At 36.4% G+C, this 12,940-nt stretch overlaps 1 protein-coding gene across 1 annotated transcript in view; it reads left to right on the plus strand.

Moving 5' to 3' along the window:
• Nucleotides 1–12,940, plus strand: part of strn4 (striatin, calmodulin binding protein 4) — an 84,923-nt gene that overhangs the window by 15,559 nt on the left and 56,424 nt on the right. Inside the window, exon 2 of the mRNA XM_036557422.1 lies at nucleotides 8,615–8,718. Within this exon, the coding sequence (XP_036413315.1) occupies nucleotides 8,615–8,718 (104 nt within the window). The remainder of the gene's footprint in view (nucleotides 1–8,614; nucleotides 8,719–12,940) is intronic.

The raw sequence follows: 12,940 nt of genomic DNA on the forward strand, positions 1-12,940 counted from the left end.
TCTAGATCATTTTATGATCAGGTCTAATCTGATCATAAAATGAGTGCACAAAAATCACTGACAGATTACTTTGTTATTAATCAGTTTCATTCGGTGAATCTGCAGGATTAAACTCATGTTTGGTCATATTGTTTGCAAATTATACAGTGTGTATATATGGTAGCACTTACATGTACATGGAGTATTCATGGCATATTCATAAATATTGTGGTAAAGCTCCAATACAATTACACAAAGACTTTTAAGCGCTCATTCCATGCTTTCATTAATGAGTAATAATCATCTAATGTAGTGGTTTGAAAACAGTCTGTGATAGTGATATGCATCATGATATGGTCATTTAAAGTTAAAATCTATTCAGGTTATAAACAGCCTACAGTATTAAACACGGGGTAAACTTGCTCAACTGTAACACTCAGTGGAGTGCATGGACCAATTTGTTTTTCTACAAGGTAAATACAATAAGGTATACAATTGCTTTTGCTTTGAAATACGCCATTTGCAATTACTGGTATTAAAAAATATTGCAATATTTTATAATTTAGTGATCATGGATTAAAATCAATTTGCCCGACTTCCTGTGTAATTTGGAAACATACATATAGTTTTAAAACTTTAAATTTAAGTCTTATTGAGATATATAATTTGAATCTATTATCATTTAAAAAAAATTATTAGCAGAAAGAAATAATAATATTTTACATATTTGACAAGATCAAGAGCCAACCGAGGTCAATTCAAGTGAAATTTTACATATTTGTTCAGCTGAATATTGTGCATGTGCATGTCAAATTTGGTGACAATCAGAGAAACACTGATGCTTTATAGCTTGTTGTGTCAGAATAAGCCAGACCGAACTAAATCATTCAAATATTGCAGCCATACCGTGTTTAAAAGGCAAGATTTTATTTTTAATTATTGACATTGAGACATCACCGATTGTTTGAAGACCACGCTTGACAGGATACAATAAAACTCCAGGGACGAGTATGGGGAAAAAAAACACTTCAAACCTACTGAAAAATAATAGTTTTTAAAATACTTTTTGCAAAATTGTCACCTCAGTGGAATATAAAACATTCAGAAACTCTCTGTGCCACAAGATAAATATCGCTGTAGTTACTGCTGAAGCTTCCTCTAATGACTGAAAAAATATAGCCATGCCTGATTCTGTGACCTAGATCGGTTTAAGCCAAATTGCCATATTTCCTGTGCAATTTTAAAACATACATACATTTGCAAAGTTTTGGGTCATGTGCAGTTTTGAACCATTATTGTTTCCTTATTTCAATCTTAGAAAGAAATATTGACATTCGCAAAACTTGTCTGTGGAATTTAATCAAATTGAGACAATTTGATTAAAATCCACAGACAAGTTTGAAAACCTTATTTTTTCAAAATGTGAAAAAATGCAGGAAAACTTTAAGGACTTTTAAAAGACTTTTGTTTTAAAGAAAATGTCAGTCTCAGTGTAAGGCAAAAGCACTATTGATTTATATACATTTTTGTAAACTGAGCTCTGCCCATAAGGGCTTCATTGGCATGTGGCAGCGATATTGTTTATGAATACTCAAATTTTGACACCTAAATTGTGGGGGTGTCATGAAAGATCTCGACCTAGTTAAAAAAATTAGTATACACATATTTTGCTCAAATGGATTGATTGGCATGTTGCAGATAACCTATTTAAAAAAATCTGTTTTGTTTTAAAACCAGTTTTGAGATGATTGGGTGCAAACTGCAGGACTAGTTTGAAATATGTCTTTTTCAAATATTGCACATTTGTAGTAAAATGGTAGAAATTATTAAACGACTTGCATTGACAAAGTTGTCAGGCCCCTATATGTGCATTGTCTGATCCCAGCCACATGTTTATATCCTGAACAGTATAAGACATTTACTCATTTGATTGTTTTAAAAAGTGAGTAGCATCTTGTCTGTCTGACAACTGTGATACTTTGATTGGTAGTCGAGAGTTCATACCTGGAGTTACATACCAAATTTCGTAGTGAGTGGCCAATTCTAAGACTGTCAAATACGTGCTAAAATCTGATTTGCCAATGGCAGCCATTTTTTTTCAAATATGACACTAGCCTCGTACAACCTTGTTTCCAAGAAAGTTAGGATGTTGTGCAAAATGAAAATAAAAACAGAATGCAATGATGTGCAAGTAATTTAAACTCTATATTTAATTGAAAATAGTGCAAAGACAGCATATCAAATGTTGAAACTGAGATGCTTTATTGTGCTTTGAAAAATATATGCAAAAGTTGATGACAGCAACACATTTCAAAAAAGTTTGGAGGGAGGCATGTGCAGCACTATGTCATCGCCTCTTTTTTTAACAACTCTCCGGAAGCATTTGGGAACCGAGGAGACCGATTGTTGTAGTTTTGAAAGTGACGTGTTTTCCTGTTCTTGGGAAATAGTTCAGAGTGTCCTTTGTCGTATTTGTCGCTTCATAAGGCACCAAATGTTTTCAGTTGGCAACAGGTCTGGACTGCAGGCAGACCAGTTTAGCACCTGGACTCTTTTACTACAAAGCCATCCTGTTGTAATACGTGCACAATGTGGTAGTCTCGCTTGCATTTTTGGGTGCAGAACTGTGTTCACTGGCAGTAGTTTTCGTGTTCCTGAGCCCATGCAGTGATTTTTGCTGCAGAATCATATCTAGTTTTTAATGCAGCACCACCATCTGAGGGTCCAGAGATCACGGCCAGCCAATATTGGCCTTGTCTCTTGCATAGAGAGATTTCTCTGGATTCTCTGAATCTTTTAATGATATTGTGTACTGTAGATGATGAAATTGTTTTTACATGTTATAGAGTTCCACCAAACTTTGAAGATCATCAGCAACTCCTCTAGGGTACATACCTATGAAGTTTTGTAACAATCGGTCAAAGCTGTTCTGAGTTAGAGTTACATATGTCTGATTTTTGCAATATGAGCACCACTCCTATTTTTGAATGGGGCCTGGACGCTACACAGTGTGGAAATTCCAACAGTTTTTTTTGATCATTATTAAAGTCCTGTGGCTTAGGATTCTTTTGACACCCGATTTGTGCAGATTGGGTAAAACCCAGGGACTAGTTTGCACTTAAATATGAGTGCGATTTTGTAAGTGAGTGGAGCAGTATGCTTTTTTTTGTAGAGCATAAGAAGTGTAGTTTAGCAAAAACAAATTTTGTCTCTGTGTCATACGGTCTAAGAGATATGGACCAAAACATTTAACATTTAACTCTAGCGCCAACATCAAGCTGATTGGCTCAAGCTCGTACACCTGAGAAACTACTACCCATTGACCATGTTTCATGTCTCTACGACTTACAGTTTGGTCTGCATGATTCATTGTAGTAAATAAAAAAGAAGAAGAATCATCAAAAGAATGAGAAATCTTAAGAAAACCATAAGGTTAATGCACTTGCTTAGATTCTTAATAATGATAACAATAATAATAATAATAATAATAATAGTAATAATAAGAATAATAATAAAGAAGAAGAAAAATCCTAGCAAAAATAATAGCTTTCCATGCTAGGACCCCTAAAAAGAAACAGCCAATCACAGTTAACATCATTTAAAAGGTCCATCGCTATCCCTGCCTTGAACCCTGGGTCCAGTTTTTCTGTCCAAAAGGATGACGATGCTCAAAATATTCAAACAAATTCAAGCTTTATTTATATAGTGTTTACACAGTAAGTGTGGTCACAAAGTAGCTTTACAGAAAATCCAGATCCAAGAAGCAAATGAGCAAGCTAAGGGTGACAGTGGCAATGAAGATCTCCCTAAATAAAGAGGGGGAAAAAACCTTGAAAGGAACTCAGATGTTCTCCTTCTACCAATGCATGAAAAAGCCTGTTATTGTCAAGTCGAGTCAAAGTTTATTTATATAGCGCTTTTTACAACAAGTCTTGTCATAAAATTGCTTACCAGAAATATCCAGGTCCAGGCCCATAAGCAAGCCAACGGTGACAAGGAAAAACCTAAGAGCTAGAGGATGAAACCTTGAGAGGAAACAGGACTCAAAAGGGGAATCCATCCTCCTCAACACCGGATAGCAAAACACAAGAGATAAACAAAGAGTAAGGTTGTACCAGTAGTATAACATAAATACAGAAAAGGGGACAAGAAGGTTAAGCAATGGCTTTAATTAAATAGTTTGCTGTGCTTAATAGCATGCTGTGCATGCAGCAGTATCATCAGGAAGGTCAGTGGCATGCAGGTGAGGTTTGCACAGCATTGTACAGCAGGAAGCTCCATGATGGTCTTTATTGCTTGAAATCCATGTTTTTAAAATGAACCCAAATGGAGAACTGCCAGTTGAACATTTTTAGTTGCTGTTGCAGACTCTGTTTAACTGGTTTACACTTTATATTCTCTGAAACTGAATTATATTTTGCCCTCACTAGACAAAGTCAACAGATAGGCTAACATGCTGGTTCAGTAATGTTGGGAAACAGGTTTGAAATTCAGACCTTTCCAGAAGAATCATGGTAAAACTGCATGTAGATACATATTGGATACATAATTTGTATGTGCCTGTTACAAACTTCACATGCCCATGGTGTGTTAGTGTGTGTTGTGCTGGTACGAGTGGATCAGTGTCCACTCACTGTCCACTCTATTAGACACTCCTACCTTGTCAGTCCACCTTGTAGATGTACAGTCAGAGATGATAGCTCATCTGCTGCTGCACAGTGTTGGTCATCCTCTAGTCCTTCATTAGTGATCACAGGACGCTGCCCACATGACGCTGTTGGCTGGATATTTTTGGTTAATGGACTATTCTCAGTCCAGCAGTGACACTGAGGTGTTTAAAAACTCCAGCAGCACCGCTGTGTCTGATCCACTCAGGCCAGCACAACACACACTAACAGACCACCACCACATCAGTGTTACTGCAGTGCTGAGAATGATCCACCACCCAAATAGTACCTTCTCTGTGAGGGTCCATGGGGGTCCTGACCACTGAAGAACAGAGTAAAAGGGGACTAACAAAGTATGCAGAGAAACAGATGGACTACAGTCTGTAAATGCAGAACTACAAAGTGCACCTATATAGTAAGTGGAGCTGATAAAATGGACAATGAGCGTAAAAACAAGGACATAATGTTATGCCTGATTGGTGTATGTAGCTTGATTCTTACATTTGCCAAAGTTAATTTGGGCCGGTGGGAGCTACGTTGGCTATGTTAGACTATGCATGCCCCCTTATCTACCATTGGTCATTTAGCTTTGCAACTTCGTAAAGGTCTGCGATTTCTGTGGAAAGTTTTTATTCTGAGTTAGTCAATATTACGACTTGTGCTGTTGAAGCATGGACATGCATTTGTACAGAAAAACTTTCTTGTATGTTCAAAACACTTTAAGCCAGAAAATTTCAAAATGGATTTAAATTCTGCACAAGGCTTGTAAGATATTGACATAAAATGCAGTGCTTGATAACGCTGTCAAAGAGCAGAAGCCTCAACTCATCCTTCTCATGAAGGACCAGGACTTTTCTAGGTGTACCTTTTATATCCTATTATGAATCATCTGTTTAAGATATTTATTGACGTTTTCACAGCATTCCTAGTGTGACACATTTTAATATTTTACATTATAAAGGAATTTGATAATGTAAAACTTTAAATATTTTGTCTTTTATACTGTTCAAAGACAGGTCAAAATGGTTGCACTAATCATTGCTTTCTGTTTTCATTTGAATTTTTTACACTGTCACTTTTAAGAACAGAGATTTGTAGTTTAAAATTAACTAATGAACCTACCATTGTCTTAAGTGCTGATGTTTCATTGTCATCATAATATAAAGTCTTTCATTACATTTTCCAGTCTTACCTTTCCTGGTAACTTACGTTTCACGTAAGTCATTCTCACAAACATTTTTTCCCCTAAAATTGTCATCATAAAAAGTTTTTGATTTTTGGGTAAAGTTCATGACATTATCTGCTTTTATGTATAGATTGTCTCCCTCCAAGACAAAAGTCATGATAAAATATCATTACCAGAACATTTTTAGATAACACATACCTCAAAAGTTTATAGCATGTATTCAACATAAAATTATTCAATTCACTAATTATTAAAATTTCTGTTTTGACCAATTATCTCTTGAAACTGTAACTGTTTTTAAGGAAGTATTTTTGTTTTTCAGAGCAAAAATAAACTAGTACCATAACTAATAAATACAACAATAAACTCGAGACAAAAATACACACATTAGATCAAGGATTTATGCTAATGTACTGCCTCTTATAGTTCACGAAATAGTTAAAGAAAATAGTGTTACGTACTAAAGTGTGTGTTACAGAGGATGTTGAACACAATTACAGTAGTGAGCACTGATGCTATTTATCAGGAATATAAAGAGAATATGAAGTAAACAAAAGACACTAAGCTGATGTAAACTGACAAAATGACTAGACTTACAAAATCTTATTATATAACTAGCTAAATAAAATGTAGTAATATTGCATAATTCTTAAAGCAACAGTCTGGTAAAAAATACGTTTTAAAGTAGCACTTGAAAAAAAATTAATAGTGCTTTAAAATTACGTTAATACAATTTCTGTTTATGTATTTGATCATTGATGCTACAAAGCTAATGTAGCTAACAAGTAATGGAAGCTAACAGCCATACACTAGTGCAAACAGTATATTTAAATCTTTACACATTTGCCTCAAATTGTGTGAAGTTGTTAAGCAATCTCAAATAGATTTGCTTTTGTGATTTCTGACACTATATGACATAATGTTGTCTATAAAAAGACAAAAGCAGAATGGCTAAAAACAGCATTAGCAGCCATCTTTTTGAATTTTGCCTGTACTCTTGTCTATTTTATTTAAAAAAAAACAAACAACAACAACAATATAACAAACCACACAAGCAAGTCTATTTAAGATTACTTAACAACATAACTGGATGTGGTTCGAGTTAATTATGTGATATAAGCATGAAATTTGCTTGATGCTTGTGAGTGATTAATAGGTTTTATTACCTGTTACTTGTTAGCTACATTAGCCTCTAGTGCAAAAAAAAAAAAGACGAAAACTTCAGACAGTGTGTACAAAAAGTGTTGAGACAACTACTTTACACCTACAGGATCTTTTTATGACATTCCATTCTAAATCCTCAGGCATCAATATGGAGTCGGTCTGCCACTTTGCAGCTAAAACAGCTTCCACTCTTCTGAAGGCTTTCTACAAGATTGTGGAGTGTGTCTGTGGGAATTTTTGCCCATTCATACAGACGAGCATTTGTGAGGTTACACACTGATGTTGGATGAGAAGGCCTGGCTTGCAATCTCCATTCTAGATCATCCCAAAGGTGTTTGATGGGGATGAGATTAGGGCTCTCTGTGGGCCACTCAAGTTCTTCCACACAAAACCATCCATGTGCCCAACCTACCTTGCTTTGTGCACTGGGGCACATTCATGCTGGAACAGAAAAGGGCCTTCCCCGAACTGTTTCCACAAAGTTAGAAGCATACAAATGTCCAAAATGTCTTGGTATACTGAAGCATTAAGATTTCTCTTCTCCGGAACTAATGGGCCTAGGCCAAACCTTTACAGTTTGCACAATGCAGACTGGCAAGTAACATTCCCATGGCACTTTCCAAACCCAGACTTGTTCATCAGACTCAGATATAGAAACGTAATTCGTCACTCCACAGAATATGTTTCCACTGCTCCTGAGTCTAGTGGCTGCATGCTTTACACCACTCCAGGCGACACTTTGCTTTGTGCTTGGTGATGTAAGGCTTGCATACGGCTGCTCGGCCATGGAATCCAATGCCATGAAGCTCCCAGCACACAGTTTTTGTGCTGATGTTAATGCCAGAGGAGGTTTGAAACTCAAACGGAGCATGGTCAGCGGAGCATGGTGACTAACTTTATGTGGTCTCGCACTCCGTGGCTGAGTTGCTGTGGTTCCTAAACACTTCCACTTTTCAATAATACCACCCAGTTGATTGTGGAATATCTTAGGAGGGAAGAAATTGTGCGATTCTGACTTCTGCAACGGTGGCATCCTATTGCAGTACCACATTTGAATTCAGTGAGCTCTTTCTGTTCTGTTTTGTTCTTTCAAAAATATTTGTAAAGGCAGACTGCATGTGTACATACTTGATTTTATACACCTGTGGCAATGGGACTGAATGAAACACCTGAATTCCGTGATTAAGAAGTGTGTCCCAATACTTTTTTGTCCATATAGTATATATTTGTGATTTCTCTTTTGGCATTGAAACAATGTTTAGTTGATCAGAGGGATATGCTGTGGTCCTGTACATAGTTTACTTTTTCAGTGACTTGAGAGGCAGTGGGCATGAGTGGAGGACTAAACCTTGTGTTAAGCCATGACTAACTGGAAAATCTTTGATTTTTCCTTTTGGAGCCCTAGGTTTTTCTTTAGTGTTATTTTCATAGAGCTTTGGTCAGCAGAAGTGGAAAGTTAATAATGTGGGTTGCCAGGGCTGTATAATTAATGCTCTAGGACCCAAACTGAATGTCAGCAGTGTTGAGTGTACTCAGGATCTGTGGCAAATATCTAAAAGTTTTTTTATTTTCTCTGTGTATTCTTATTCTATCTTTTTTGCTTTTTTTCTGGTCTCAGGCACAGGTGGCATTCCTACAGGGAGAGAGAAAAGGGCAAGAGAACATGAAGCAAGATCTGGTGAGGCGGATAAAAATGCTGGAGTATGCCCTTAAACAAGAGAGGTGAGCTCAGGTCAACATAGAGAAAAGTCCCAAATAAAACCATGTATCCTATAAGCCCACTTGCATGAAATATTAAACCACTAATAAACATTACCTTCTTCAATCAGTCTCTTGAGGCAATTAAGTTACTGTAGTTTGACATTGTTGTGTTAAATGTTAACATGTAAGCAAATTGACATTTAAATGGCTGGCTTAAAGCGTATGCTGTCCTAGCTAAAGCTTACTTACTAATTGTACTTCAGGGAGGTTTATTATTGCAGTTATTAATGCAAATCTGAATTGTTTTGTTTCTAAAATATGTTATCAACAAGATATTATTTAATTGTACTTATTCATGTTTTTTGTGTAATTTGAGAGAATGCTTGTATCTCCACTTGATACTGCTGGCCTTAATAAGCCCGTTTCTAAGGCATTTTTCAGTAGGTTTTGAATGGAAATCTACTGTCTATAGATGTGCTTTCACACCCACCCTGTTTGATGACACCAGTCAGACTTTTTCTTTAGTATGGTTTGTTTTGACAGATAATTGTGAGTCTCACATACAAAGAAACCCTGCTTCAATTTGCTACTGGTGAAACAGTATTTTTATCAGAGCATGCTTGCTTCTCTTCTTGCAGTACATCAGTGCAGTACTGTCCACATTATCTGCCTGTTTCGACTCTTTGCCGACACTCATAGTCAAGTCAAGTCAAAGTTTATTTAGCGCTTTTTACAACAGGCGATGTCACATAGCAGCTCTAAAGAAAAATCTGGGTCCAAGCCCCCATGAGCAAGCCAGTGGCGACAGGGGCAACTCCGTAAAAGCAAGAGGAAGAAACCTTGAGAGGAACCAAGATGTTCTTCTTATAATGGCAGACAAGCAATACATTAATAGCAAAGCAAAGCATTTTGATTTTGCCACATGGACTGCTGGACGTGTTTTTGGCCAAGCATTAGTTCCCTGATAGATTTAAATTCATACTATCAAACCATTCAGTTATAAAGAAACAGATGAAGTAAGGTTAATTTTTATAGTTTTGGTTGTGATACATGTAGATATTAAGTGTGTTAAATTGTTTTATTTTCTAGTTTTCTGTTCTTTTTCCTTTGTTTAAGTAGTTACTTATTGTAAAACAGAATGCTAAAGGGTTGTTTTTTGGGACAGCCACTTGTGCTCTGTTCTTGTGGTTTGAACAATAAGTAATATAATAATTGTTAGAAAAATGTTGTGACTGTGATTTAAATAGCAGTTATTTTAAGGAAAATAAGATTCAGTGGACTTTTTCTAAATCGGACAGAAGCTTTCCTGTTAGAATGGGGTTTGTGTGGTGTGCGGACTTTGCGCAGTGGTCCCTGGCACCCTCTGTGCACATGTTCTAGATATGGTGCATGAGGGCCACCTGGGCGTTGTGAAGCTTAAGCAGCATTGCCAAGACCTGGTCTGGTGGCCAAAGGTTGACAGGAACATTGAGGCCTTGGTTAAAAACTGCTCTAGAGAGCGGCAAGACAGGCCACCAGGCCCTTTTGTCTCAGCTGCCTCAGCCATGTGCCTTCCTGCCTTGGCACCAGACCTCCCACTACCTACACATAAATAACAAAGTTTCAGAATTTAAAAAAGTAGAAGAAAGTAAAAAATAGAAGAAAGAAAAGTTATGAAAATAAACAAGAAATAATAACAATTCTCTTCTATTGCTAAGTCGCTAGTTCGTTTAGGCAAATTCTGACATTGACCATGTTAAGGTCTTTGTACAAGAAGGTCAGATTTTTTTGAAAAACTAAAGCCTTAATGCTCATTTTACTGAAATCCTACTGATATATCACTTGCATAATAATTGGAACATGGTGTAGATACTCCTGGTACTATTTAGGAGCTTGTTTTCAGGCTTGGGATGACTGGATCAGGTGTGGCGGATTACCAAATAACGACTAATTGTGAGTGTGTGTGTGTATATTTATATATTATATATATTATATTATATATAATATATATATATATATATATATACATACATACATACATACATACATACACATATCTATATATGGTGTAGGTTGGCTCATTGGGGACTTGTTGAAAAGATTTTTATTGCACTGTTTTAAGTTGGCAAACTACAATATAAAATGACAACTAGGCCTGACGATATCAAAATTATTAGCACAATATTTTCATGTTAAAAAATTAGGATTATCGCTACCTGCCCATACAACACACATACGTTGGTGTGTAATGAAAATCACATATTAAATGTAATACTGATTAACTCAACATCTTTTGAAAACTGTTTCACCTCTAGTCAGGCAGCGATCATCATGTTATAGGCCTCTGGGCACAAATATGTGGTGGGCTCCTACCTGATTACCTCTTTTGGGTGGTCAGAGATCTTTTTCTGATATCACAGCAGGTTACACGAGACCTATGCAGCACCATGACAACAGCACACCAATCATGTCACTGCTATAAGTGTGGTGTTTTTAGATTACGTACACATTAATGAGAGCACAAGTTAGCATAAACACAACAACCAATGCAGCACTTCTATATAAAGCATGCATCCACTCTTAGCAAGCAAATCTTTTACCCCAATGAAAATGGTATAAATTAATATATTCATATAGCAGAATGGAAACGAAGACAGAAAAAAACAACAAACTTAAAAACTGAAACTGACAACATTTATATTTTGACATTTTATGTTTGGCTTTGGAAACAGTTGCTAAGCAGTAATTAGAGGAGAACATGAAGAGGACATTTAGGATAGACGTGGAAAGCATCTGGATTATGATCGGCTGTTACACAATGTCAAATTAGTTTATTTTTTCCCACTGTGCTGCCAGTAAAGTTCCCACTTCTTAACTCCGGGAGTTAAAATAGCTGTTTAGATTTTCTCATAAGCACTTACAGGGGCCTCCTAATTGAGCAGGCCCCATGGCACGCACGCATTGGATGATCTGGGCCTGCATCTGATTTGGAAGGTGCTATTCTAAATATTTTTCACCACCATCATAATTAAAGATTATTCATCTGACCAAAGAGAAGATGCCTTTGCATCTTACTTTAAACAGATTTCCTTCTATGTGTGCTCTTTATTGGTGTATACATGCTTGTTTGCCATATGATAAACTTCCTGAGAGGACTAGGCCTGCAGGACTAGGACATACATTTACAAATAAAAACTTACATGAACTTTTTATCTGCCCTGATGTGTAATTATATTTCACTTTCTGTTTTAGCAAAATGATTGGTCTCCCTTCATGGAGATCACCAAAAGTCTTGAGTTAAAATTAATCTGGTACAAAATCCATAATACAGCAACTATCCCAGTTAGTCTACATCATTAATGTCAGCTCATACGTGATGTGTATTATTACACAACGAATTTAAAACAACCAATTTAGAAATAAAAGCTATTTGAGATGCTGTTAATGCGCACATCTTTTTTTACTTTATTACAAAGACAAATTTCCCCTGTTATTCCAGGCCAATATTTTTCCCCTTTGTTCTAAACTCTGACCAACAGAAGACTTTACAAAACATTTAATTATTTAACTGATCTGAAGTAGGCTAGCTAAGGTGAGGCAAGTACTATTATCAAGACTAGAAAATGGATAGTAGCATAAATTCTCACTGATTTACATGAACTCGATAGTTTTGTAATTAGCTCATCTTAAACTCACTTTCTAAATACAGTTAGCTAGCAGTTAACCCAACCAATGAAAGATTTCCTAACCATGGCTCAAGTTATTAAACAGCTTGTGATGATTCACAGCAGTTTTTACATATAACGTTGTCCTGCTCATATATAAATATGCTCCCATGGCAGTTACCAGTACTTTAATTGATCTACCTCTGTGGGAGTGGCAGAAAATTGAGTTACATTTTGGGTAAACCTTGGGAAAGATAGCCCCATTCACTGACTTGGACAAGTTTTTTGCCTCAAACTTGTTTTAAACATTACCAAGGACCTGTTTCACTGCAATAGTGACGTTCGTTATCATCTGTTCTCTGGGTTTACTGACTACCTGTTGCATGGGATGTACAGCAGTTACATGCAGCCACACATTGTAGACATTGTAGATTTTGGGACACTTTGGGAAGTCATACTGTTAAATGTTTGAGCAACACAAATTTCACTGCTCATCCCACCACTCATGGTTGCATGATCAGAATAGCCCCCAGTAGAAAAAATGTAAAAACAAAGTTTTGAGTATACAGAGTCTTATTCTGTTGGCAATATGTTAACTC

The sequence above is a fragment of the Colossoma macropomum genome, unplaced genomic scaffold (assembly GCF_904425465.1).
Source record: "Colossoma macropomum unplaced genomic scaffold, Colossoma_macropomum, whole genome shotgun sequence".
Classification (NCBI taxonomy): Eukaryota; Metazoa; Chordata; class Actinopteri; order Characiformes; family Serrasalmidae; genus Colossoma; species Colossoma macropomum.